General features: G+C 41.1%; 1 protein-coding gene and 1 pseudogene across 1 annotated transcript; one reads left to right on the top strand and one right to left on the bottom strand.

Moving 5' to 3' along the window:
• Positions 1 to 8,947: 8,947 nt before the first annotated feature.
• Positions 8,948 to 10,047, bottom strand: LOC122099972 (60S acidic ribosomal protein P0-like). Its single transcript, XM_042670412.1, has 2 exons — positions 9,818 to 10,047; positions 8,948 to 9,706 (listed from the first exon to the last, which is right to left on the bottom strand). Exons 1-2 carry the CDS (start codon positions 10,045 to 10,047, stop codon positions 9,004 to 9,006), a joined length of 933 nt encoding a protein of 310 aa, XP_042526346.1. The 3' UTR covers positions 8,948 to 9,003.
• A 6,880-nt stretch (positions 10,048 to 16,927) lies between these two features.
• LOC122099967 lies at positions 16,928 to 23,340 on the top strand (annotated as a pseudogene).
• Positions 23,341 to 24,833: the final 1,493 nt, after the last annotated feature.

Below are 24,833 nucleotides of genomic sequence, written 5' to 3'. Positions count from 1 at the left end.
TGTGTGTGTGTGTGTGTGTACTGTTTCTGGAACTTGAACTCAAGGCCTGAGCACTGTCCCTGTGATTTTTGCTCAAGACTAATATTCTACCAGTTGAGCTACAGCTCTACTTCCAGCTCTTTTTGCCAGTCCCAAGGCTTGAACTCAGGGCTTGGGTACTGTCCCTGAGCTTCTTTTTTTTGCTCAAGGCTAACACTGTTCCTGAGCTTCTTTTTTTGCTCAAGACTAGTACTCTACCACTTGATCCAGCACCACTTCCGGCCTTTTCTGTTTATGTGGTACTGAGGAATCAACCCCAGGGCTTCATGCATGCTAGGCAAGCACTCTACCACTACTTCCAGCTTTCTATTGGAGATAGGAGTCTTTTCGGTAGATAGGACTATATAGATAGGACTTTCCTGCCTGGGCTGGCTCCAAACCGGGATCCTCAGCTCTCACTTCCTGAGTAGTTAGTATTACAGGCACAAGCCACCAGTGTCTAGCTTCCATCCTTTCCTTTTTGTATTTACTTCTTCAGAATTTATCTTTCTTTGTTGAAATTGTATACAGGTGTATATTTGTAAATGTATATTTCTAAGTGAAAGAAGCCAGTCTGAAATGCTAGAGCATACGGGATTCCAGCTATATGATAATCTGGAAAGGGAAAAACTACACAAACTAAAAAAAATTCTGTGGTTATATGGAATGGGTCAAGGGAATGATGACTAGGTAGAGCATGGATTTTTAGAACTGTGAAATTATTCTATAGAATACTGTAATGGTAGATACATGTCATTACATAGTTGTCAAAACTGATAGAATATACAACACAAACACTGAATCCTAGCATACACTCTAGACTTCAATAATAATGTTCCAAATATTGGCTCATCAGTCATAATAAATGTACCACACTAAGTGCAGGAAGTTAGTAACCATGGAAAGTGAGGAAAGAGGTATGTGAGAACATCCTGTATATTGCAACTGATTTCTCTCTATACCTAAAGCTGCTCCAATTTTTTTAAAAAAGTTATTGCAGCAGCTAGATAAAAGTCCATGAGACTCTTATTTCCAATTAAACACCAAAACAAGCTGAAAGTGTAGCTCAAGTGTAGTACATAAAGCGCTAACCTTCAGCAAACAAAGCTCAGGTTCAGCACCCAGACCCTGAGTTCAAACCCCAGGACAGAAAAGAAAAGAAATTATTGCTGCAGTTCCTTTTGGCAAATGTAAGTGTGTTGGCTTACATGTTAGCAAAGAGGTCTCTGTAATCTTTCAAATGGGCATGTGGGGCCTGAATGAGGTCTCTGTAATTTTTTATGCTATCAAAAAACTTAGCTGGCTCAGTATGGTGGCATAGGCCTGTAATCATAGCCCTTGGGATGTGGAGTCAGGAGGATCACAAGCTTCTGTCTCAAAAAACAAAACAAACTTGTGGGGACAGGGCCAGGGAGGGATGGGTGGAAAAAACTAGGAGAGAGAGAGGGAAATGGTGACATTGTCCCAAAAGAAATGTACTCTTGACTTACGTAACTGTAACCCCTCTGTACCTCACTTTTATAATAATGAAAAATAAAAAGCAGAGAAAAGCATTAGCTACTGAGTTTCCCAGGTAAACATAACATAAACTCTGTGGTGTCCTTTTCTCTATGTGATTAATTCTTGTGTGTGGGGTGAGGGGTGTGGATGTGTGTGGGTGTGTGTTTGCTGGTCCTGGGGCTTATGCAGGGCCTGGGCACTGTTTCTGAGCTTTTTTGCTCAAGGCTAGCACTCTATCACTTGACTCACAGCTCCACTTCCAGCTTTTTGATGGTTAATTGGAGATAAGAATCTCATGGACATTCCTGCCCAGGGTAGCTTTGAACTGTGATCTTCAGATCTCAACCTCCTGAGGAGTTAGGACTTTAGGTATGGGCCACCAGTGCCCAGCAGCTAATCCTTTTTCAGATTAAATATTAGTAGCAATAACTTTATTTGTTGTTTTATTCCACATCCCTAACATAATTTTTTTTCCTTTTCAGTGGCAGTTCTAGGGACTAACAATGGGCCTGATTCCCAGAGCCTCATGCATGCTAATAAGCACTGTGCCAGTAAACAGTACCCTCAGACTTTTATTTATTTATTTTGCCAGTCCTGGGCTTTAACTCAGGGCCTAGCCACTGTCCCTGAGTTTTCAGTTCAAGGCTAGTGCTCTACCACTTAAGCCATAGTGCCACTTCCAGCTTTTTCTACTTATGTGGTGCTAAGGAATCAAACCCAGGGCCTCATGCATGCCAGGCAAGCACTGTACCACTGAGCCACCTTCCCAGCCCATAGGTTGAGATTTTGATGTGCTCACTTCTGAATTCTTTGTCTCTAGTATCCAAAATATTTACAGATATCTATATTATAAAGGGACATATGTGCTGTTGTTTTAATGTACTATGTGATTTTTTTTTGTTTCTTTTGTATGTTCTTCCTCCATAATATAACCCCTGTTTTCACTGTATTTGATTCAGTGCCCTGTATCTTGTATATACATTTTTTTCTAATTTGGAGAGGGGAAGAGAAATAAGAAAATGCTGAAACAAGGATACAGGTTGATTTAAAAAAAAAAAAAGGACACAGGTTGACCCATTGCAACAATGAGATGTACAATACACTATGGTAAAAATGAACTTTACAACCTGGCGAGGGGAGGGAGGAGTTAAGGAGGTGGGGAGGGAAGGTATAATGGAGGAAAAACAAATGCTGGATAGGAAATGTACTCATTACCTTACTCATGTAACTGTAACCTCTCTGTACAGTACCTTTATAATAAATATATATATAATTAAATAAATAAATAGAAAAAATAAAGGGATATATGATGGCAATTTTGACACTTTATTACATGAAGAAAATTTAACAATAATACAAATAAATAAAAAAAGACAGAAAGGAGAATGTGTTGGAAGGGGTGGCTGAGAATGTTGAAAGCAGTGACATTGATCAAGATGCACTGTATTCATAAACTTTTGTTGAACAGCAACTCCTTTCAACAACTACTTTAAGAAAATAAAAATGTTCAAAAATAGTCTGCAAGCCAGGCACAGGTAGCTCTTGTTTGTAATCCTAGCTTCTTAGGAGGGTGAGATCTGAGAATCATGGTTCAAAGCCAGCAGGGCCAGGAAAGTCCATGAGACTTTTATCTCCAAATAACGGCCAGGAAACTGGAAGTGACACTGTGGCTCAAAGTAGTAGAGAATAGCCTTGAGTGAAAAAGCTCAGGGACAGCACCCAAGCCTTGATTCAAGTCCCATGGCTGACCAAAATAAAAGAAAGTATGCAATGTGCAGCATTCAGAATTCCATTACAGCATATAGAATCTGCTGGTGTGAATAAAAAGTTGTCTATCATAAAAATTTAAACACATAGAAATGAAGAGACAAAGGGTAAACAAATGCAGCAGTGGTACTCACTAGACAGGATATTAAAAATGAACTATACAACTTGTAGGTGGGGTCAGGAGGGAAAACCTGGGAGAGAGTGAGGAAAAGGGTGATATTGTCCAAAAAGAAATGTACTCATTACGTGACTTATGAAACTGTAACCCCTCTCTATATCACCTTTATAATAATAATTTAAAATTTAAACACTTTTGTGTTCCTTTATCAAGAAAAAAGTTTCCTTTGAAAATGAGATTTTTTTAAGATTACTGCCTAATCTTTAGTATTGTTTTCAATCTCTAGCTCTCATTTTGAAATAAATAGCACAAATTTTAAGGGGAAAAAAGGGAATTCTCAGACTGCCAGGGAAAAACCTGCCCATTTAAATTTTTCCTTGTTATATATTGCAATCATTGCATAAATATAATACTCTATTTTTCTTATATTAACTTTTGTGGATTTTTATGGTTCCATGTAGTTTGACATATATAGATTTTACTTTAGATTTTCTTTTTGTCTTTACAGAATTCATTTATATTATGTATTAGAAGTAGGAGTTACCTTAGCTTGAGGCAGAATTTTCTTTAATATTTTGGACTTTATGGCTCTCATTATATAAAATTATAGAATACATCACTTAATACATGATATATAAGAGATCCATATGTAAAAACTAATACACTAAAAGAACTATAAGAAAACATAAAAAAATGTTCTCAGACAGAAAGTCCTCCTTTATGCCTAAGTCAAATAACTAAACAATAAGTTTGGATCAGTAAATTAAAATCCTCTGCAAAGCTGAGGAAATATATTTGCAATATATATGACAGATAATATTCTGATTCCCTTAATCAATTTCCTTAGGGCTTGTAACCAACTAAAAATGAAAAGGTTTAATAACTCATAGGAAAATGAGGAAAAGACCATAAAAAGCAGTCTCTGAGAGTGACAATAAAGATGGGCACTGGTAGCTCATGCCTGTAATCCTAGTTTATCGGGATGCTGAGTTCTAAAGATCACAGTTTGAAGCCAGCCTAAACAGGAAAATCCAATAGACTCTTAGCTCCAATTAACCACTAGAAAACTGGAAGTAGAGCTGTGGCTCAAATGGTAGATTGCTAACCTTGAGCTAAAAAGTTCAGGCCCTGAATTCAAGCCCTAGGACTATAAATAAATAAATATGAACAATAAACAACTGAAAAATAGTCAGTTTCTTTCATAACTAAAGAACTATACATTTAAAGGATAAGATTATCCTTTTCTTGTTGACAGACTCCAAGCTTTCCAGAGAGCTGCTTTGTTTGTGCCTGTAAGAGGCAGTAGAGAATGGAAATTGTCTTCTAGAATGCACATGTTCGCTGATACCTGTCTCATGCTGCCTTTCCCAAGCATAGCTTAGGTATATCCCACAAAGCCAGTGGAAGAGGCAAGGAAGCAGGGTAAGACAGAAGTGGCAGACATGACTGGTTTGCTCTGTTTTAAAGGACTTCTCCTGATAGGCACTTATACAACTGGGAAGGTTGAATATAGATTGGCTATTAGATGATGTCAAGGAATTATCACTGAAGTAGTTAGAAGTTAGAAGTAGAAATATTGTGCCTTCTAATACAAAAATGTTTTGTTTTAGAGATTCATATTCCAGTGTAGAAAGGCAAAATGACAGAATATCATGGATTGATCTGAAAGCATATAGTTTTGGTTGTTTTTAGTTTTGTGGGTTTTGTTGTTGTTGTTTAGAGATAGGGTATTTCTGTAGAATCCAGGCTAGCACAAAACTCTTTGTGTAGCCCAGCATGACATCAAACCCACAGGCCTCCTGACTGTGGAGATTGCAGATGTGTAACACCACACCTGAATCTAAAGATATGTTTTGCTGAAATATGCAGACCTACGAATATGAAAAAGTATCCACAGTATAGTAAGTACAAAATACAAGTTGGAAATCAAAATGCAAAATATAATAAAGAGAACTTAGAAGTATAATTTTTAATTGTCTAAAATGGTATGGTAGTGGTTGTTATTTGCTTTCTGCTCTAGTTATTTGTTGAATATAATATTATAAACTTTAAAATCACAAAATTAAAATTTAGATCTACTTATGAATCGCAGACATAGAAAAATACACAGCAAACTTCTATAAGGACACAATCAAATGCAAATGGTGTTTATCCCTGAGGAGGCATCTGCAAGCATCTAGAGGAGTCCATGGGTTTGGAACTCAACCCACAAATTTACGTACTAATTGAACCATTTTTAACAAAGGTGAGATGGGATGGCTGATCTTGATTGCCAACTTGACTGATTCTCTAAGCCACAAGTCAGCTATAAAAAGTCAAATAGGGATGTAGTGGTAGAGTTTGCCTGTCATGTGGGAATGTGGGAGGCCCTGGATTTGATTCAAAGGAAGGAAGGGGGGAAGGAAAAAATGAAAGAAGGAAGGAGGGAGAGAGGGAAGGAGAGAAGGAAGGAAGGAAAGAGGGAAGGAAGGAAGGGAGGAAGGAAGGAAGAAGGAAGGAAGGGAGGGAGGGAGGGAGGAAGGGAGAGAGGGAGGAAGGAAGGAAGGGAGGAAGGAAGGAAGGAAGAGAGGGAGGGAGGAAGGAAGGGAGGGAGGAAAGAAGGGAGGGAGGAAGGAAGGCAGGCAGGAAGGATGGATATAACAACATACAAGAACCAAAATTCTATTCTAAGTGAGCTATGTCAGGAACATAAACAGACATACTTGTATCTTTCCATTATGTCATAATTTATTGAATAACAACAAATCTACAACCTACAGTAATTTCATTGATGCTAATTCATAAAATACTGCTAAGATCATTTGATAGCCTACATCATTGATAACACGGGTTCTTTTTTTTCTTCCAGTACTGGGGCTTGAACTCACAGCTTTGTGCTTTTTCACTTAAGGCTGGCACTCTACAACCTGAGGCACATCTCCAGTTCCAGTTTCTGCTGGTTAATTGGAGATAAAGAGTTTCAAATTAGTTAGCCAGGTATTGGTGGCTCATGCCTGTAATCCTAGTTGCTCAGAGGTAGAGATCTGAGGATCTTCCCTGCCAGCCTGGCCAGGAAAGTCTGTGAGATCTCTTATCCAATTAATTACCAAAAAGGCTGGATGTAGAGCTATGGCTCAAGGGGTAGAGCACTAGCCTTGAACACAAAAGCTCAGCGACAGCACCTAGACTTTGAGTTCAAGCCCCAGTACTGGCATTAAAAAAAAACAAAAACTCTCAAATTTGTCTTCCTGAACTGGCTTCAAACCACCATGCTCAGATCTCAGTACTTCTAAGTATTAGATTATAAGCTTGAGTTATTGGTACCCAGCTACAAGTTCTTTTATTCCAGTCTTAACTACTAATATTAACTCTCAGCTCACACATCACATTTTACAATAATATAGAGGTTAAAAGCCATGCTGAGAGAAACAGAGAGAGGAAAAGAGAGAGAGAGAGAGCTGATATGATTCAGATAAGGCCTCTGTAGGGGACCAGGTAAGAAGTACAAAGGTGCAGTGCCCTTAAAGGTGTGGCAAACTATGCTATGTAGGAGGTAGAGTTGACAAATGTAAATCCGGATCCGAGCAGTTGGTGGTTTCCAGTATCAGTTGAAGTGGGTGTTGTGTCCCTGGCAGTGGAAACTGTTCCTTTGACAGTCTTTCTGGGCATGGCTTGTGATGGGTGATCTGATGGGTTGGTGTGCTACCACTTTTATCTAATTCAGGTGAGAGTTGCATCAATCACTGGGTCTGGAGTGTTCAATAAGTTCATGGGCCTGGTTTTTCTGATAGGGGTTTGATATGCCCATGTGTCCACATGTTTTGTATTTAATTTGGTATGTTTATAGGTAGAAGTATTTTATTTGCCTAATTATATTTAATAATCTGTCCAGCTGGTGGTGGTTTACTTGCATAAAAAAAGATGTAAAGCCATTCTGTTTTAGCATTTATACTCAAAATAAGTTTAAGAGGTTAAAACTATTGTTTACCAAATACAATGGGTCAAGGCAAGGCAGAGCATTAAAGCTGATATTTCCTATATCCAAAAGGAGCTCATAGCAAGCCTAGCTTTTCTCTTCATCTTCATACAACCTTGGTTAGTACTAAACTGCTCTGTACCCCAGTTTTCTCTTCTGCAAAAGAGAGATAGCAACTTCTGAAGTTATTAGTGAGGATTCCGATTTATATATACAAAGCATTAAAACAACTTCATTTCCACAGCAAGACCTCCATGCATGCTATTATTAACATGAGGGTCCAAAAACTTCACTTCTTGTGTTGGTCCCATTTTCCATAACTAATCCCATCTTATCTTTATTATTCCTTGTTGGAGTTTCCCCACTTGGCCCTAATAACTGTCCAAATGTGTTCTTTATTAATTAATTTGTTATTTAAAAATTATTGTTATTATAAAGGTGATGTATAGAGAAGTTACCATTGCATAAGTCAGGTAAATAATACATTTCTTTTTTTGTTTGTTTTTGTCAGTTGTTGGGCTTGAACTCAGGGCCTGGCACTATCCCTGAGCACTTTTTACAACTTTGGTAGGGGGGGGGCGGGAGGGAAGGAAGCGGGAAGAATTGGGTGGGGGGGTGGGGGGAGGATGGGAAGGGGAAACAAAGGAGGAGGCTACAATGCTTGATAAGAAATGTACTCATTATCTTGCCCGTGTAATTGTAACCCCTCTGTACAATATTTTCACAATTAAAAAAAAAAAAAAAGAAGAATCTCGTGGGGACTTTTCTACCTGGGCTGGCTTCAAACCATAATCCTCAGATCTCAGCCTTCTGAACAATTAGGATTACAGGCATGAGCCACCAGCGCCGGCCAATAATACACATCTTTTTGGACAACGTCATCCCTATCCTCACTCTCTCCCAGTTTTTCCCTCCCATACCCACCCATAAATTGTACAATTCATTTTCAATATGATGTCTAGTACCACTGCTGCATTTTTTCACCCTTTGTCCCTCCATTTCTGTGCCCCCCCTTACCTTCCCAAAGCAAAATGTGTTCTACAATGGGTACCTGTACATTGATGGCTGGAAATTGTAACACACAAGTTGAATATCCCTTATCTGAAATGGCTGGCACCAGAAGTGACTCTGATTTCTGTTGTTCTTAGACTTTGGAATCTTTGTATATTGATAATGCGATATCTTTTAAATAAGACCAAAATTCATCTGTGTTCTATTTACACCTTGTACACAGGGCCTAACATTTTATATGGTATTTTCAATGCACCTGTGTTTTGGCTGCCACACATCACATGTCAGATGTGGAATTTTCCACTTTTGGTGTCAGGCAAACACTCAGTTTTAAAGCATTTGGGATTTGGGAATTTTGGATTAGCGATGCTCAATCTGTGCTACCATTATAAACACTGACTGTTGAAAGCTGGAATTTATTTTGAGGGGAATATTTTCATCAGTTCAGGGAAAGACATGCCAGTGGTACTGTACCAGTACTGGAGCTTGAACTCAGGATGCTGTCCCTCAGCTTTTTAGTTCAAGGCTGATGCTGTACCACTTGAGCCACTGCTGGCTTTTTTTTTTTTTAAGAGAACGTAGTAAGCCTTTATTTTGTTTTGCAAATAAATCTGAGTTGATTGCTTCTGGGAAATTAGTCAAAAAGACCAAATCCCATATCCTCATCTGATTCTTCTGACTCTTCCTTGGCTTCAGCCTTGGCTGGGGCCGTGGCGGCAGCAGGGGCAGCAGTGGTGGCAACAGCCACAGGAGCAGCAGCCACAAAGGCAGATGGATCAGTCAAGAAGGCCTTGACCTTTTCAGCAAGTGGGAAAGTGTAGTCAGTCTCCACAGACAAAGCCAGGACCCGCTTGTACCCATTAATGATAGAATGAAGAATGGAGGCCACAGTTGGGTAACCGATCTGCAGACAGACACTGGCTACGTTGCACACACCCTCCAGGAAGCAAGAATGCAGAGCATCCTCAGTGATGTCAAGCACTTCAGGGTTGTAGATGCTGCCATTGTCAAACACCTGCTGGATGATCAGCCCAAAGGAGAAGGGAGAGATGTTCAGCATGTTCAGCAGTGTGACTTCACTGGCTCCCACTTTGTCTCCGGTCTTTATCAGCTGCACATCACTCAGAATTCCAATGGTTCCCTTGGAGATCTTGGTGATGATGCCCAGAGCCTGGAAGAAGGAAGTCTTCTCAGGCCCCAAAACAGTGTTTTGAGCTGGCACAGTGACTTCACATGGGGCAATGGCACCAGCACAGGCCAGCAGCATGTCCCTGATCTCAGTTAGGTCCTCCTTGGTGAACACAAAGCCCACAGTCCTGCAGATATGAGGCAGCAGTCTGCAAAGAGAAGTTTATAGGACACCATCACCTGAAAGCACCATTCTTCCCCAGAAAAAAGGAGAAGGGCTTCGGAAGGGAGGACAGTGCTGCCAGGGGACAATGACTGACTTCTCCGGAGCTGGGTTGTTTTCCAGGTGCCCTCGGATGGCCTTGCGTATCATGGTGTTCTTGCCCATCAGCACCACAGCCTTCCCTCCAAGGGACATGTGGATCTGCTGCATCTGCTTGGACCCCACATTGTCTGCTCCTACAATGAAGCATTTTGGATAATCATCCAGAAGTTGGATGATCTTAAGGAAGTAGTTGGACTTCCAGGTTGCCCAGTCTTCCCTGGGCATCACAATGGTGCGTCAGGGATTGCCACGTAGGGTTTAAAGACGAAGTCACTCTCACGAAGATGCCTGGCGAAAGAAGCACTGCTGGCTTTTTGATAGCTAATTGGAGATAAGAATCTCATGGATTTTACTGCTTGAGCTGGCTTTGAACTGGGATCCTAAGATCCCGACTTCCTGAATAGGTAGGATTACAGGCATCAGCCACCATGCCTAGCTTCCCCCCACCTTTTAATGGTCCCACCACTTCCCAGCATTGACAGCTGAGGTCCAAGCTTTCAGCACACAAGCCTATGGGGACACCCTGAAATCAGATCCACACCACAAAAGTTGCCTGTAACTTATAATTCTCAGGGGTACCTAGCAGTATCAAACAAGCACCAAAATACTACCCGTAACTAGGTGGCCATTTTCCCTATAACGACTTAGTTTGTAACAAAACAAACATAAAAACTAGACAGTCTCTAAAGCCTACCACCAAGAAAATAAATCACACACTAAACAAAGCTCTCTCCTTCAGCCTAGACCTTTCAGACACACAGCATCGATTCCTTTGTCACTTCAGAAGAGCTACACAAAGCCACCTGGCCTCTCCCTTAGGTTTGTAAACTCTAGGGTCACAAACTGGGGGCTGACTCAGGAGTCACACCTGCTTCCCAGCCCTGCTGGTACTCAAGGGGCCAATTAAAAGCCACAGGCATGATGATAGCCAGCTAGAGGACCCAAAGGCCATTCCCATATTTCCACAGTCGTGTTCACAGTGGTTGCTATGGAGACAGACAGTGTTCACCACAACCAACAGCTGCTGCCACTCTGCCTACACAGGGGAAGTCAGCTCCTTACACAGACCTTGGAGATGGCTCAAGGCAGACAGGACCCAGCCCTTCTTTGTGGCTTGACTAAGCTCTGCTATAGAAAATGTTTGGCACAAGACTATTTTCTCCCTTGCTCGCAGCCCAAGAATGGCTTGATTGTTAAATGCAGCCATGAATAAACACAACCGACTTTCTTGCCCCATTGATGGTTGCCCACATAATTTTCAAAACGTCCTCTGAAGGGTGTTGAGGGAGGAAAATCCAGAACAACCCTGTATCAGTGAAGCCAAATACAGAGGGCTGTTGCCATAGACCCCAGAGCAGCCTTTCAAGTATGCAGCTGGTCCCTCAGGCACTCCATTCTCCCTAATCAAAGGTATACTTTTTCATGGGGAGTTCCTTCATGTGCTGCTGGAAGCTGCTGGAGGCAAACTTTGTACCAAGTTCTCTTTGCATTTGCTATTTGCAGAGCATATTTCCTTGTAGTGAAAGATCCGGCTATGGTTATCTGAATCCCTGTCCCCTGTGAGCTCATAATCTATTGGGCCCACAAATCAACTCTGGGCAGATGGAATAGGCATGTAGTGCCTGGCTGATCCAGAAGCTGCCAGGGGCAATCTGTATAATGACAAATTTCAGAGCAGAACAGATGGAAAACAAATCACTAAAATGTCTGGGTTTGAGGCCTTGAGGTAGACTATGCAACCATTAAAAAGAACAAATCAGAGCCTTATGTATTGGGATAGAACAGGTCCTCAAAACACCCTCAGAATAAGGGGGAAATCAGTGTTTTGCTATGTTTCCCAGTGGAAAGAAGAGAACAGAGAGCGGGGAGTTGTGGAGGGGGCTGGAGAAAAAAGGGGGAGGCAGGCATAAATATTTAAAAGATAAACACAGAAACATTGTCAGGAAACCAGAAACACACACATACACACATAGACACACACACACACACACACACACACACACACACACACACACACACACACACAGATAAAAACTGTCTGGGAATGTGTTGGTTATAGAATGACTATAACTATGGTTATATCATAGGAAAATGGATGAGAGCTTCCCTCAACTTCCCAGCTTTCACAGAGATTCACAAGTTCTTCAGATCTATACATGAAAAGCATTCTAGGATGTCTCACAAAAAGGAGAGTCTCAGTAGGGTGGCAGTAGCTCACACCTATTATCTTAGCTACTGAGGAAGATGCCATCTGAGGCTGGTGGTTCAAAGCCAGCCTGGGCAGGAAAGCCTGTGAGACTCCCTGCTCAGAAAATTCTGGAAGTGGCACTGTGGCTTAAGTGGTACAGCACTAGCCTTGAGCAAAAGGAGCTCAGGGACAGCACCCAGGCCCAGAGGTCAAGCCCCACAACTGAGGGAAAATAAAAAAGAAAAGGAGAGTCTTATAAGGTGGACGTTTTAGCAAAGATTTATTTTAGTATAATAATTAAAGTAAGAAGAAATAGGAAAAGAGAAACATTTCCTGCTCTCCGTGCACAAATGGGAGTTAAACACTCAAAAATGGCAGCTGTTAACTGCTCTCTTTATTTTTCTGTGCTGTGAAAATATATATAGTCATGTCATTTAGCAAATCCCAAACATTAGACCATGGTTCTGGGTGGCCAAGATGAGTGCTAGTTATTATTATAAAATAAGGGGCTGGGAAGGTGGCTCAGTGGTAGAGCATTTGCCTTCCATGCATGAGGCCCTGGGTTCAATTCCTCAACACCACATAAGCAAAAAGAAAAAAAAGCCGGAAGTGGTGCTGTGGCTCAAGTGGTAGAGCATTAGCCTTGAGCTGAAGAGCTGAGGGACAGCACCCAGGCCCAGAGTTCAGGCCCCATGACCAGACCAAAATAAAAAAAAAAAAAAATGGAGGCTGGGCACTGGTGGCTAACAGCTGTAATCCTAGCTACTCAAGAGGCTGAGATCTGAGGATTGTGCTTTGAAGCCAGCCCAGGCAGAAAAGTTCCCATGAGACTGTTATCTCCAATTAACCACTCAAAAACAGGAAGTCATATTGTAGCTCAAGTGGTAAAATGCCAGCCTTAAGCACAAAGAGGTTCAGAGACAGCACCCAGACCCTGAGTTCAAGCCCCACAACCAACAAAAAATAAATAAAAAATAAAATAAAATATGGAGATGTTTGGGGGCCTACCTGAAACTTAGGGACAACTGGTGAGCTTTAGGGTTGCATTTCCTTAGATAAACTTCTCATCTTACTATAACCATTCATGGAATGTTTACAGCTATCATTTCAAAGGAGAGAACAGTTTTAGCTATCACATGTTAGGTCTCCCAGCTCTTGTAACTTAGCATCTAAATGGTAGGAAACTTAATAGCTGGGAACTGTCCTTCTGCTTTTTTTTTTTTTAGGTGCCAATCTTGGGGCTTAAACTCAAGGCCTGAGCACTCTGCCACTTGAGTCACAACTCTACTTCTGCATTTTTTGGTGAAGAGAGAATCACAAGCAAAAAATCCTGGAAGACTATTAAGACACTGATGGTGGGGATTACCTTCTTGTGGAAGGAGCTGGGAGATGAGAACTTGGAAGGGTCATTTTTTTCTGAACATTTATTTAATGTTGAAACATTTTTTTTAGAGTAAGAATGTAAGAAAGTATGTATTCTTTTTGTTGTTGTTTTTGGTTGTGGGGCTTGAACTCTGGGCCTGGGCACTGTCCCTCAGTTCTTCAACTCAAGGATACAGCTCTGTCACTTGAGCCACAGTACAACTTCTGTTTTTTTCAGGGTTAATTGGAGGTAAGAGTCTCACAGACTTTCCTGCCTGAGCTGACTTTGAACCACCATCCTCAGATCTCAGCCTCGTGAGTAGCTAGGATTACAGGTGTGAGCCATGGGCACCCAGAATGCACGTATTTTTTTAAATCACAATTTATTCTCACTTTGCAGGAGGAAACTATCAGAATGTTTCCATCCTGGTTAACAAAGAAAGGAGAAACTAAATGGTCCACTAGATCGATTTAAACCAAGTTCAAGTTCCTGAGGGTTTTTGAGTTTTCAAAAGATACTTAATTCTTTATATATATATTTGTAAAAAAAAAATACTGCACAGAGGGGTTACAGTTACATTAGTAAGGTAATGACTATGTTACCTATCGAGCATTGGTACCTCCTTCTTTGTTTTTCCCCTACCATCCCTTTCCTCCCTACTCCCCAACTCCTCTCTCCCCCCACAAGTTGTAAAGTTCGTTTTCAACATAGTGTCTTGTACATCTCATTGTTACAATGGGTCAACCTGTATCCTTATTTTAGCATTTTGTTATTTCCCTTCCCCTCCCCAAATTAGAAAAATATATATACAAGATTCAGGGCACAGGAATCAAATACAGTGAAAACAGGGGTTATACCATGGAGGAAGAACGTACAAAAGAAACAAAAAAAAATCACATGGTACATTATAAATACATTAAAAACAATAGCAAGAAAGAAAAAAATGCTTGAGTCCCTATCTTGGGGTTCATTTTGCTTAGCACCATCTTATATGGTCATATGTACAAAGCTTTTGACCTTTTCTATTTGTCTGGTAAGATTATCCTAGACATATACTAGTTATTGCAAATAAGGGAAACCATGGGACCTATGTTTCTTTGGGCCTGGCTTACTTCACTTAATATAATTTCTTCCAAGTCTTTCCATTTCCTAACAAATGGGGCAATGTCATTCTTTCTGATGGAGGCATAGAATTCCATTGTATATAGATACCACATTTTCTTGATCCATTCATCTACTGAGGAGCATCTGGGTTGCTTCCATATCTTAGCTTGGTAAATAATGCTGCAATAAACATAGTTGTGCTGGTAGCTTTAGTATGGCCTTGTTTGTGATCATTTGGATAAAAACCCAAAAGTGGGATTGCTGGGTCATACCTGAGCTCTATGTGGAGTCTTTTGAGGAACCTCCATACTGCCTTCCAAAGTGGTTGAACAAGTTTATACTCCCACTAACAATGCAGTAGGCTTCCCTTTTGGCCAATCCCCTCCAGCATCTGTTGTTATTAGAGTTCTTGATTATAGCCATTCTAACTGGATGAGGTAGAATCTCAATGTCGTTTTGTTTTGCATTTCTTTTATGGCCGGAGAAGTTGAGCATTTCTTCATGTGTCTATTGGTCATCCTTCTTTCCTCTTCAGAGAAGTTTCTCTTTAAGTTTTTAGCCCACTTATTTATTGGGGAGTTGTTTCTTTGAAGATTTGTTGTTGGGGGATTTAATTTTTTGAGTTCCAGGTATATTTTAGATATGAGACCCTTGTCTGTTGTATGGCTAGTGAAGATCTTCTTCCAATCCATGGGCTTTCTATTGATCTTGCTAGCTATGTGCTTTGCCATGCAGAAGCTCTGCAGCTTCATGCAATCCCATTTGTCCAACCTTTCTTTGATTTGTTGTGTTTCTGGGTCTCTATTAAGAAAATTTTGGCCTGTGCCAAGGAGCCCTAGAGTTTCTCTTATTCCTTCCTGTGATATTTTCAGGGTGTCTGCTTTGATTTTGAGGTCTTTGATCTTTCTGGAGTTGATTCTGGTGCAGGGTGACATATAAGAATCTAGCTTTAGTTTTCTACTTGGGTTAAACCAATTTTTCCAACACCATTTACTGAGGACACTGAAAAGGCACTTATTTCTGAGAACACTAAAAAAGGAAAGATCTGAAAAAGAAAAAAAAAGAAAAGGTTGTTCAACCCCATGCTTAATGTTTTTTTTAATTTTTATTTTATTGTCAAGATGCTGTACAGAAGGGTTACAGTTACATGAGTAAGGTAATGAGTACAGTTTTTGTCAAACATTGTTACTCTTCCTTTGTTTTTTTTTCTACTATCCCTTCCCTCCCCCGCCTCCCCCACCCCCCCTTCATCTTTCCAAAGTTGTAAAGTTCATTTCCAAAATAGTTTCTTGTGAGTATCATTGTTGCAATGGGTCATCCTGTGTCCTTGTTTCAGCATTTTGTTATTCCCCTTCCCCTCCTCAAATTAGATAAATGTACATACAACATACAGGGTACCAAAGTCAAATACAGTGACAACAGGGGATATGCCATAGGGGGAAGAACATACAGAAGAAACAAAAAAAATCATCGAGTACATTAAAAACAACAACAATAAGGAAAAACCTCTCAATGTTCTTTGGTGTGGTATTCAATGACCAATGATCCGTCAAGGTGTACAAAAGGGAGGAGCCTCTGTCTGACCCTTAAGTACCAAGTCTTGGTATTGTGCCAGAAAGGAATTTTAGGATCCACAGCAGTAGAGACCAAGATAAATTATTAGCGAAACAAAGAGAAAAATAGTACAGGACCTGATGTGAGTGCAAACACGTGATATCAGGTGCAATGAGTGTTTTAATATCACAGATATTTTGGTTAAAAAAAAGTAGATTGGAAGTTGGCTCAAATTTACCTTAGGATGAGTATTTCCTTTTGATCTCACAGCTAGTATATTTTGTCATTCCTACTGTTACACTGTCTTATTAACTAGGCCAGAAATTTTGAGGTTAGCCTGTTAACTAAACTTTGGTCCTTGATGCCTGGCATCCTTTCAAAGAAAAAATGGCTTCTGCCATCTATGCCTTTTAAGAAGGGTGTCTTCCCTTGAAATAAGTATTTAAAGCATGTTTTGTGCCTAGAGGAGTCATTTCCCAAGTGCTTGTTTCTCCAGGGTAAATGTGTTTCTTTAAGACATTCTTGCTCAGTTCCCAGCACACACATTAATTATTTTGAATAAGCAAGTAGTGTGACAAGGAGATACATGCTTTTCTTTTTTTCTTTTTACTAGTACTGCTGTTTATGGAGTATAAAGCTAAAGCAAAAATGGTAGAGCTTCTGTGTTTCTAATAGAGCTACCCACTAATACACTGTCTCTGAACTCCTCACTACTTTTTCCCATGCTTCATTTTCCCTGATCTGTATTGCTTCATTTTCCCCTAAATGACTTCAGTCCTTTAATCTTAAGAACAGCTGATAGTTGGAGATCAGTCTTCTATATTTGCTTCAAACTGAGTAGGGATGTGAGCTCTGGCTGACCAGAAACTTGAAGTCTTGTTGTATCTTATCCAAAGATGACACGGGACTACCAGGTAAGATGGCACCAATATATCACATGACTCTTGATGAGAAAAAAAATCCATACAAAAAATTAGGAAAAATATACTTTATTAACACAGTATAATCAGCAAAATATAAGTAAAATAAACGGAAAACCATTTTTATTAAGAAGTTTAAAAAATCATGAGGCTAATAACCTATTAAGATTTAAGATAAGATCTGGCATTGATGTACTTATATATGTGAGCTCTGGGATACTGTATACCTAGCACCTTGTTATAAAATAAACTGTATAAATATAGATTCCAAGTATGCTTGGATTCAGTGGAAATAATATATTTTAGATGAAAGCTCTTTGTCAAAATGTAAGTATATCTTAAAATATGAAGGGGTAATGGACAGGCCTGTCATTTGAGCCAGGTAACAATGCTAAGAACCCTTTCTGCATGATTTCTTGGCTTGAGATACTTTGGAAGGATTGGCACAGTGACTGCATTTTATTTTGATAGTTGTATCTGGCCCCAAAGTAAAATGCTTATGTTAAAGAAAGAGGCTGTTGGCCAGGTACCTGCGGTGTGTGTCTATAATCCTAACTCCTTAGGAGGCTGAAATCTGAGGATTGTAGTTTGAAACTAGCCCAAGGAGGAAAGACTATGAGACTCCCATCACCAATAAACTACTCAAAAAAAAACCAGGAGTGGTGCTGTGGCTGAAAGTAAAGCACTCTCCTTGAGCAAAGAAGTTCAGGGACTGCACCCAAGCTCTGAGTTCAAGCCCCAGGAATGGCACAACAAAAGCCTGACATATAACTGTAACCCTCTATAATAACAATTTTAAAAATGCAAAGCACATAAATGTCTCTAAATTAATTGGGAAATACTTTCAGGGTGTCTAAGAAATAATTTTTATACATGTCTCCGCAACTAAGATATACAAGTTTGCATTTTCCTGGTTGGAATAAAAATATTTGTAAAGCAGGTGCTAGGGGCTCATGCCTGTAATCCTAGCTACTCAGGAAGCTGAGGTCTGAGGATCACAGTTTGAATACAAACTACACAGGAAAGTCTGTGAGGATCTTCATCTTCAATTAATCACAGAAAAAAGCTGGAAGTGGTGTTGTAGCTCAAGTGGTAGAGTATTAGCCTTGAACAAAAAGAGCTTAGAGACAGTGCCCAGCCTCAAAGTTCAAAGCCCAGGACCAGGAAAAAAATTATATATATATATATATATATATATATATATACACACATATATATGTATTTGTAAAGCAACATTAGACATGTTAAAATTCTAGATAATAGTGAAGAAAAAGAGACCTCTACCCATCTCAGCCAAAAGAGAGGTTAGATATTATACATTATTTTTGGGAGAGGGTCCGGTCGTGGGGCCTGAACTCTGGGCCTGAGCGCTGTCCCTCAGCTCTTCAGCTCAAGGCTAACGCTCTACCACTTGAGCCACAGCGCCACTTCTGGCTTTTTTCTTTTTGCTTATGTGGTGCTGAGGAATCGAACCCAGGGCCTCATGCACGCAAGGCAAGCAGTCTACCACTGAGCTACTTTCTTAGCCCATCATTCAAATCTTTTGAGAATTTTCTCAGGTAGCTAGTTTTATGGATGGCAGAGACTGGTCACTATCTCCACTGGGTCTGCTCTCTTCACACTTCCTGAGTAGTTAGGATTACAGGTGTCAGTCACTGACACTCAACAGTCTGTTTTTAATTTCTCTCTTTCTTTCTTTCCTTCTTTTTTTTTGGTTTTTGCTTTATTGACTTTCTTCCTTCACAATTGACACATAATTGTACATATTTATGGGTACATTGTGATATGTAGATACAATGTATAATAATCGAATCAAGATAATTAGCGTTTTTATTTCCTTAAACATTAATCATTTAATTTTACAATGAGCTTTCAAACTCCTTTCTCCAAGTTTGTAATAAAATACATAATAATTTGAAAACTGATTCATCATATTACACTAAAATACTAGAAACTAAATCATAGTTTCATATTTCTAGTGTAGTATTTAGCCTGTATAATATATAATATCTGGGAAGGTGGCTGAGGAACAGCATCCAGGCTCAGAATTCAGGCCTCATGACCGACAAAAAAAAAAAAAAAAAGATTTGAATGAGGTTAAAGAGATGATTCTACAGGAAATACAACCACCAGTGTCCTTATAAGATGAGAGAAGACAGGGATATATGTAGGGAAGAAGGCCTCAAAGACCAGTGATGATTAATCAAAGAATGCCAACAATTGCCAGTAGCTACCATAAACTGGAAGAAGCAAGGAAGGATCCTCCCCTAGAGCCTCCAGAGGGAGAATGGTCCTTCCCCCTCTCTAGCTTTCTCTTCATCCCTTCCTATGCCAAGAGTGATACCTAGGGCCTCATGTATGCTAGGCAAGTGCTCCACCACTGAGCTACATCCCCAGCCCTCTATTTTTAAAGCTATCCAGTTTATAATAATTTGTTCTGGGTAATTAACATACACTCTGTGATTTGTTGTGGCATGTGTATGAACTGGGAGATATTTTCAGGGTTCTGCATTGCCAACATTATTTCCAGCAGTGTTTCCTTCATTCCAAGGCAAGATTTCTCAAAACATAGAGCAATGACCGGAAGTTGTTTCAAAATCCATGTTTATAAGCATCACTCTAGAATGTTATTAGTATTCCTGAAGGTTAGCTCCAATAATAGTTGCTTGAGCAAGCACTTGGGGAGATGCAGACAGCTCTCTAGAGATTTCTTCAGGTTCTGCAAAGTAAGCAACCTTCCTATGTGATATGAATTCAAGGCTGAGGTATGTGAAAGCTGCCTTTCCACTAAGGATGTCCTGAGACTCTACTCTCAAAACTTCAATACTTCTGCTAAAGAAATGAATGGTCTTTAAGATATATTTAAGACATTAGTTAAGATCTCCTAAATTAGGGTGGGCCTAATTAAAAAGCAGAATGCAGTCAGGCATGGTGATGCATGACTGAAATCTCAGCACTATGGTGATGAAGGCAGAAGGCTAGATTGCTCCAGGACAGCCTAAATTAAACACCAACAGCCTGTCTCAAAAATAAAGAGCAAACCACCACAAAAATAGAATGCCTGTTAAAGATCAAATGTCTTTGCAACTGAGGCAACTGCTTTTGATCTCCCAGAGAAGGACATTCACCCGCATCATTCCATTTCTATCACAAATCAATTAGTACAAATACAATTTGACAGGTCTTTAAGAGGTAAATAGCAGAACTTGTCTTGGCCACTGGTTAGTGATAGACTCCATTCACTGAGACTGTCTAGTGCAAGCCAATATCAGGATGAAAAGGCTGCTGTGTAACTTTACTAGGTTTGGCAGGAGTCTACCATTTAAGCCATCTGAACCTCAGCTTCTCCATCTGACAAATGGAGCCTTTCATGCCTACTCCCCTTACCTAGTAGAAGCAGTCATGATTACCATATGTAAGAGACAACCTAGGAATTGGAGTTGGTACAGTGCTAGCCAATGAGTAAAGGCATCAGGTACTGAGTTCTAGTTGCAGCCTTGGCCCGAAAAAAGAAAAAGAAAAAAAGAGGCATCCTAAAAGCTGACTTTAATGAGCCTATAAATTAACTGAAAGCAATATTTTAAAAAATGGGTGCACAATCCCTCAATTTTGAATCTGTGTTCTTTATTCTGAGTTATTCTCTTGTAGTCATTTTACAATCACTTTGGTCTCCAGGAAGAACAGGATCCATGGGAAGCATCTTGTAACAAAAGGAAAACTGCCCCTCACATAGTGCCATCTTAACATCTTGAACAGAACAGCCATCTGCTAGGCCTCCAGAGATTAAAAACTGAGCAAGCTGTTAAAACTGATTGTTTTGGGCTGGGAAAGTGGCTCAGTGGTAGAGCGCTTACCTTGCATGCATGAGGCCCTGGGTTCAATTCCTCAGCACCACATAAGCAAAAAGAAAAAAGCCGGAAGTGGCGCTGTGGCTCAAGTGGTAGAGCGCTAGCCTTGAGCTGAAGAGCTGAGGGACAGCGCCCAGACCCAGAGTTCAGGCCCCACAACCGGACCCAAAAAAAAAAAAAACTGATTGTTTTAATTATACATACCTTTCCTACTGCCTTACTTTTCCCTGTTTAACCTGAGGCCGATATTTGTGTCTTCCTAAGGTGCTGAAGATGCACCTTCCCATAGATGACATGTAATAAATCTCTTTTTCTGTCCTTCATCATGTCTCTTTATTTGACATGTTGGGGTGAGTGGCCAGACCTAATATGGGATTCCTGGGGTTTAAAACCTTGATTTCATACAGAGTAAGAGGTGGGCACTGATGAGGGACACAAGAATGAAGCAGAAGCAGGGGCTCTCTGGCTGTTAGCTGCTTATCTCATGCCTAGAGCATGAACTGTCTGGTGGTCTTTTGCAAACTTCTGTTAATTAACTATGCATAATTTGGTTCTTGGTTGGCTGCCTTTTTTAATCATTTGCTTGGGGGTAACTCAGCTTCTATAGGTTCTTTTTTAACTAACAATATGCATATTTCCCTCCTCCCCCTTTTTTTCTCTCTTTCTGTTTCTGGTGCTAGGGAGGAATTGAGAGCCTGTCTCATACTATGCCAGCTCTTTATCACTTCATCCTCCTTAATTCCAAGGTACTTATATAACCAGTAACTTCAGAATCCTAGTAATAAAGGTGCAGGTAATTTTTTTTCAAAACCAACATAAGTAGGAACATATCAGAACTCTTCTCTGGGATGACAGGAGATTGGCTGGAAAGGATACACTGACAATTTTCTGGGGCAATGGGGATATTCTATATCTTGATAGCATTGTGAGTACAAAGCAGATGTGTTACCAAAGCCTTGATAATGATTGTGTATTTTGTTGTACATAGCTTCAATTTACAAGATAAGGAATGGGCTCACCAAAAAACTTCTTTATGAAAACATGACCTATAGCTGCTCACACTTGTAATCCTAACACTCACAAGGCTGAGACCTGAAGGATCCAGGTTCAAATCTAGCCCTGGTATAAAAGTCTGCCAGACTCCATCTATAATTAACATGAAAAATACCAAACTAGAGTTATGGCTCAAGTAGTAGACATAAGCAATAAAACCAAATGGGAAGGAAAGGCCCCAACTTCAAGCTTCAGTACCAATTTTTGAGCTTACCTGAAAAGAATACCATGCTACTGAATGCTGGCCCAGACATGTATTGGAAATCAGAGCCTGACCCTAATCTATGTCTTCTGAAACCAAGAGGCTTTAATCTGAGAGGCTCCTCCTGGGGTCCATGAAATTTCCCACACCATTAGAATATAAATAATGTCCAGTACTTGGTTCTGCAGCCTGATGCCTAGTTTTCACCCTACTCCTCATGATTTGAAGCAAATCACCCAGCTTCCAAGCCAGTCTCCATTAGTATGACAAGAATAGTCACTGTTTTTGCTTCATAAAGAGGTTTCAACAGGAATCAAGTAAGTATTTATTAACTAATCCTGGGGTTTGAACTCTGGGCCTGGGTGCTTTTGTGCTCAAGGCTAGAGCTCTACCACTTAAGTCACAGCTCCACTTCTGAATTTTTTTACTTTATCTTATTTTGGAGTTTAGTGGAGATAAGAGTCTCACAGACTTTCCTGCCTGGGCTGACTTTGAACTGCAATCCTCAGATCTCATCCTCCTGAGTAAACTAGGATTATAGGCATGAGTCACTGGCACCAGCTCAAATAAGAATTTAACACAACTTGGGAGCTTGGGAGCTGGTGGTGGGGAGGCCGTGGCAGAGCAAAAGCAGCAGGATCTCCTCCAACATTGCCTCTAGTGAAGAGATGGCTATCAAGCTCAACTGTGTAAAGATGGAGCACCTACAACTGAATATTGAGATCAAGTTCCACAAAATGATGCAGGGGGGAGTGGGGAGCCTGTTCATCACATGGTGCAGGTCGAGGGCCACTACCACATGGTGGTGGTGGACCTCCAGGACCTCTTCAACTTCCGTTCCTGCAAGTTTAGCCTGAAGACGGTGCTGCTCCTGGCTGACCAAATGATCAGCCATGTCGAGTTCATTCACTCCAAGAATTTCATCCACCAAGATGTCAAACTGACAACTTCCTGGACCTGGGGGAAAAAGGCAACGGTACATCATCAACTTTAGCCTGGCTAAAAAGCACCCACCAGCAGCACATCTTCTACCAGGAACTCAAGAACCTGCCCGGCACTACTCACTATACCTCCATCAGTTCCCACATTGGCATAGAGCAAAGCCAAAGATGTAACTTGGAAAGTCTGCGATATATGCTCATGTACTTCAGCCTGGGCTTCCTGCCCTGGCAGAGCCTCAAAACACCCCAAAGTATGGGCAGATCACCAAGAAGAAGATGTCAACACCCACTGAGGTCCACTGCAAAGGCTTCTGCAAACACTTTGGAAAATGCTCAGATTTGTGAGTCACCTGGAGGCCAAGGCAGGCTTGGAGAACTGGTTGAGGAAGGCCCTGACTCCTAGTGCCACAGGGGCTGGTGGCAGGCAGGGCTCCTGGCAGATAGGGCTATCAGCTGGATAGAAGCGGTGACCTGGCTGGTGTTCACACCCCCATTCCTTCTCCCTCTCCAGCTGCATCTATGTAGACAGAGGCAGGGGCCAGGCAGGGTGGTCACCTGACAGGCCATGGAGGCCCTGACCTTGCTTCAGGTCAGACCCTCTGCTCCCTCCATGACTATCTGTGCCATCCTCTTCCTCTTGTTCTCCACCTGCCAGGCAACCACCTTCACCCAGATGCCACTGGCCAGCCTGGACCCTTTCACAGTGGCTTCCTTCTTCCTGGTCATGGAACCCTGGATCTTGCTAGGTGGTTCTGTCTCCCTCTTTTAAGGATCCTAGGGATGGAAGAAGTGCTCACCACCATTCCTAGAGCTCCACAATCTGTGAAATCATGTCTTAGTTCACATTTCTTCTGGAAAAGGGGGCTTCCACAAGCCAAGCTCAACCACACCAAAGCAACACTCTTGCACTGCCTTGTCCCTGTGCCCACCCACAGTGCTCATGTGCCCGCCCATGTACTAGTAAGGACCCATCAAAGCTTAACCTTTCCAAGACACATCACTTGACCAATAAGCTTGAGGGCTGAGCTTCAGAGTGATCTTCTCTGGTGATCCCAGCACCACTGAGCATCCAAAGCCCCTTAGACTTATAGAGGAGGTGGAGGAGATGGAGGAGCTGCATCCCCAAAACTACTGGCCTGTGGTTTCGATTCCAGGGCCAGGTCTGAGCAAGTATCCCTGGGGATAGGAAGGGGTGGCAGCACCCTGAGAAATGGCTGTTCAGTGGAAAATGTGTGGAAGAAAAGCTCCTGTGTGGGATTTTCAGAAATAAACAAGCAATTGAGAGTTAGGACAAGCCTGAAGAAAGAATTGGGCTCTCTGCCTAGAAAGGTCCTGTGGGCACAGGAATCGACTCCAGACCTCAACTACAGCCTTTGTATTGACCCTGAACTCATTAAATGCCTCCCTACACTCTGCTGTGGTGTGTGTCTCTTTTCATAATTCTTTTTTTTTTTTTTTTGGTCAGTTGTGGGGCCTGAACTCTGGGCCTGGGAGCTCTTCAGCTCAAGGCTAGCGCTCTACCACTTGAGCCACAGCGCCACTTCCAGCTTTTTTACTGCTTATGTGGTGCTGAGGAATCGAACCCAGGGCTTCATGCGTTCAAGGCAAGCACTCTATCACTGAGCCACCTTCCCAGCCCATGTGTGTCTCTTTTCATAAGGTAGCCTTGGGCTTGCTCTTCCAGATGCTGAGGACTAAGGCCATATCCTGGATGGACATGGACATGGGCATGTTAGTGTTGGGCTCCTCTTCGCTCTGGACCAATTGTTAGACTGATCTTGTTCTTTTAAGGAGGGTAACAAAGGTTAGGAGATAATAAGCATGTCACAGGCCAGGAA

This window comes from Dipodomys spectabilis, unplaced genomic scaffold (genome assembly GCF_019054845.1).
Source record: "Dipodomys spectabilis isolate Male_0828 unplaced genomic scaffold, ASM1905484v1 ptg000551l, whole genome shotgun sequence".
Lineage (NCBI taxonomy): Eukaryota > Metazoa > Chordata > Mammalia > Rodentia > Heteromyidae > Dipodomys > Dipodomys spectabilis.
The sequence above is the reverse complement of the archived record's forward strand: the minus strand, read 5'-3'. Positions and strand labels throughout refer to the sequence as shown.

Bases quoted from the DNA above. Each gene is read 5' to 3' on its own strand.
- LOC122099972 (XM_042670412.1), bottom strand. From the start codon at position 10,047: ATGCCCAGGGAAGACTGGGCAACCTGGAAGTCCAACTACTTCCTTAAG. The intron at 9,707-9,817 runs GTCAGTCATTGT...TTCTCTTTGCAG, and splicing joins AACAACCCAGCTCCGGAGAA to ACTGCTGCCTCATATCTGCA.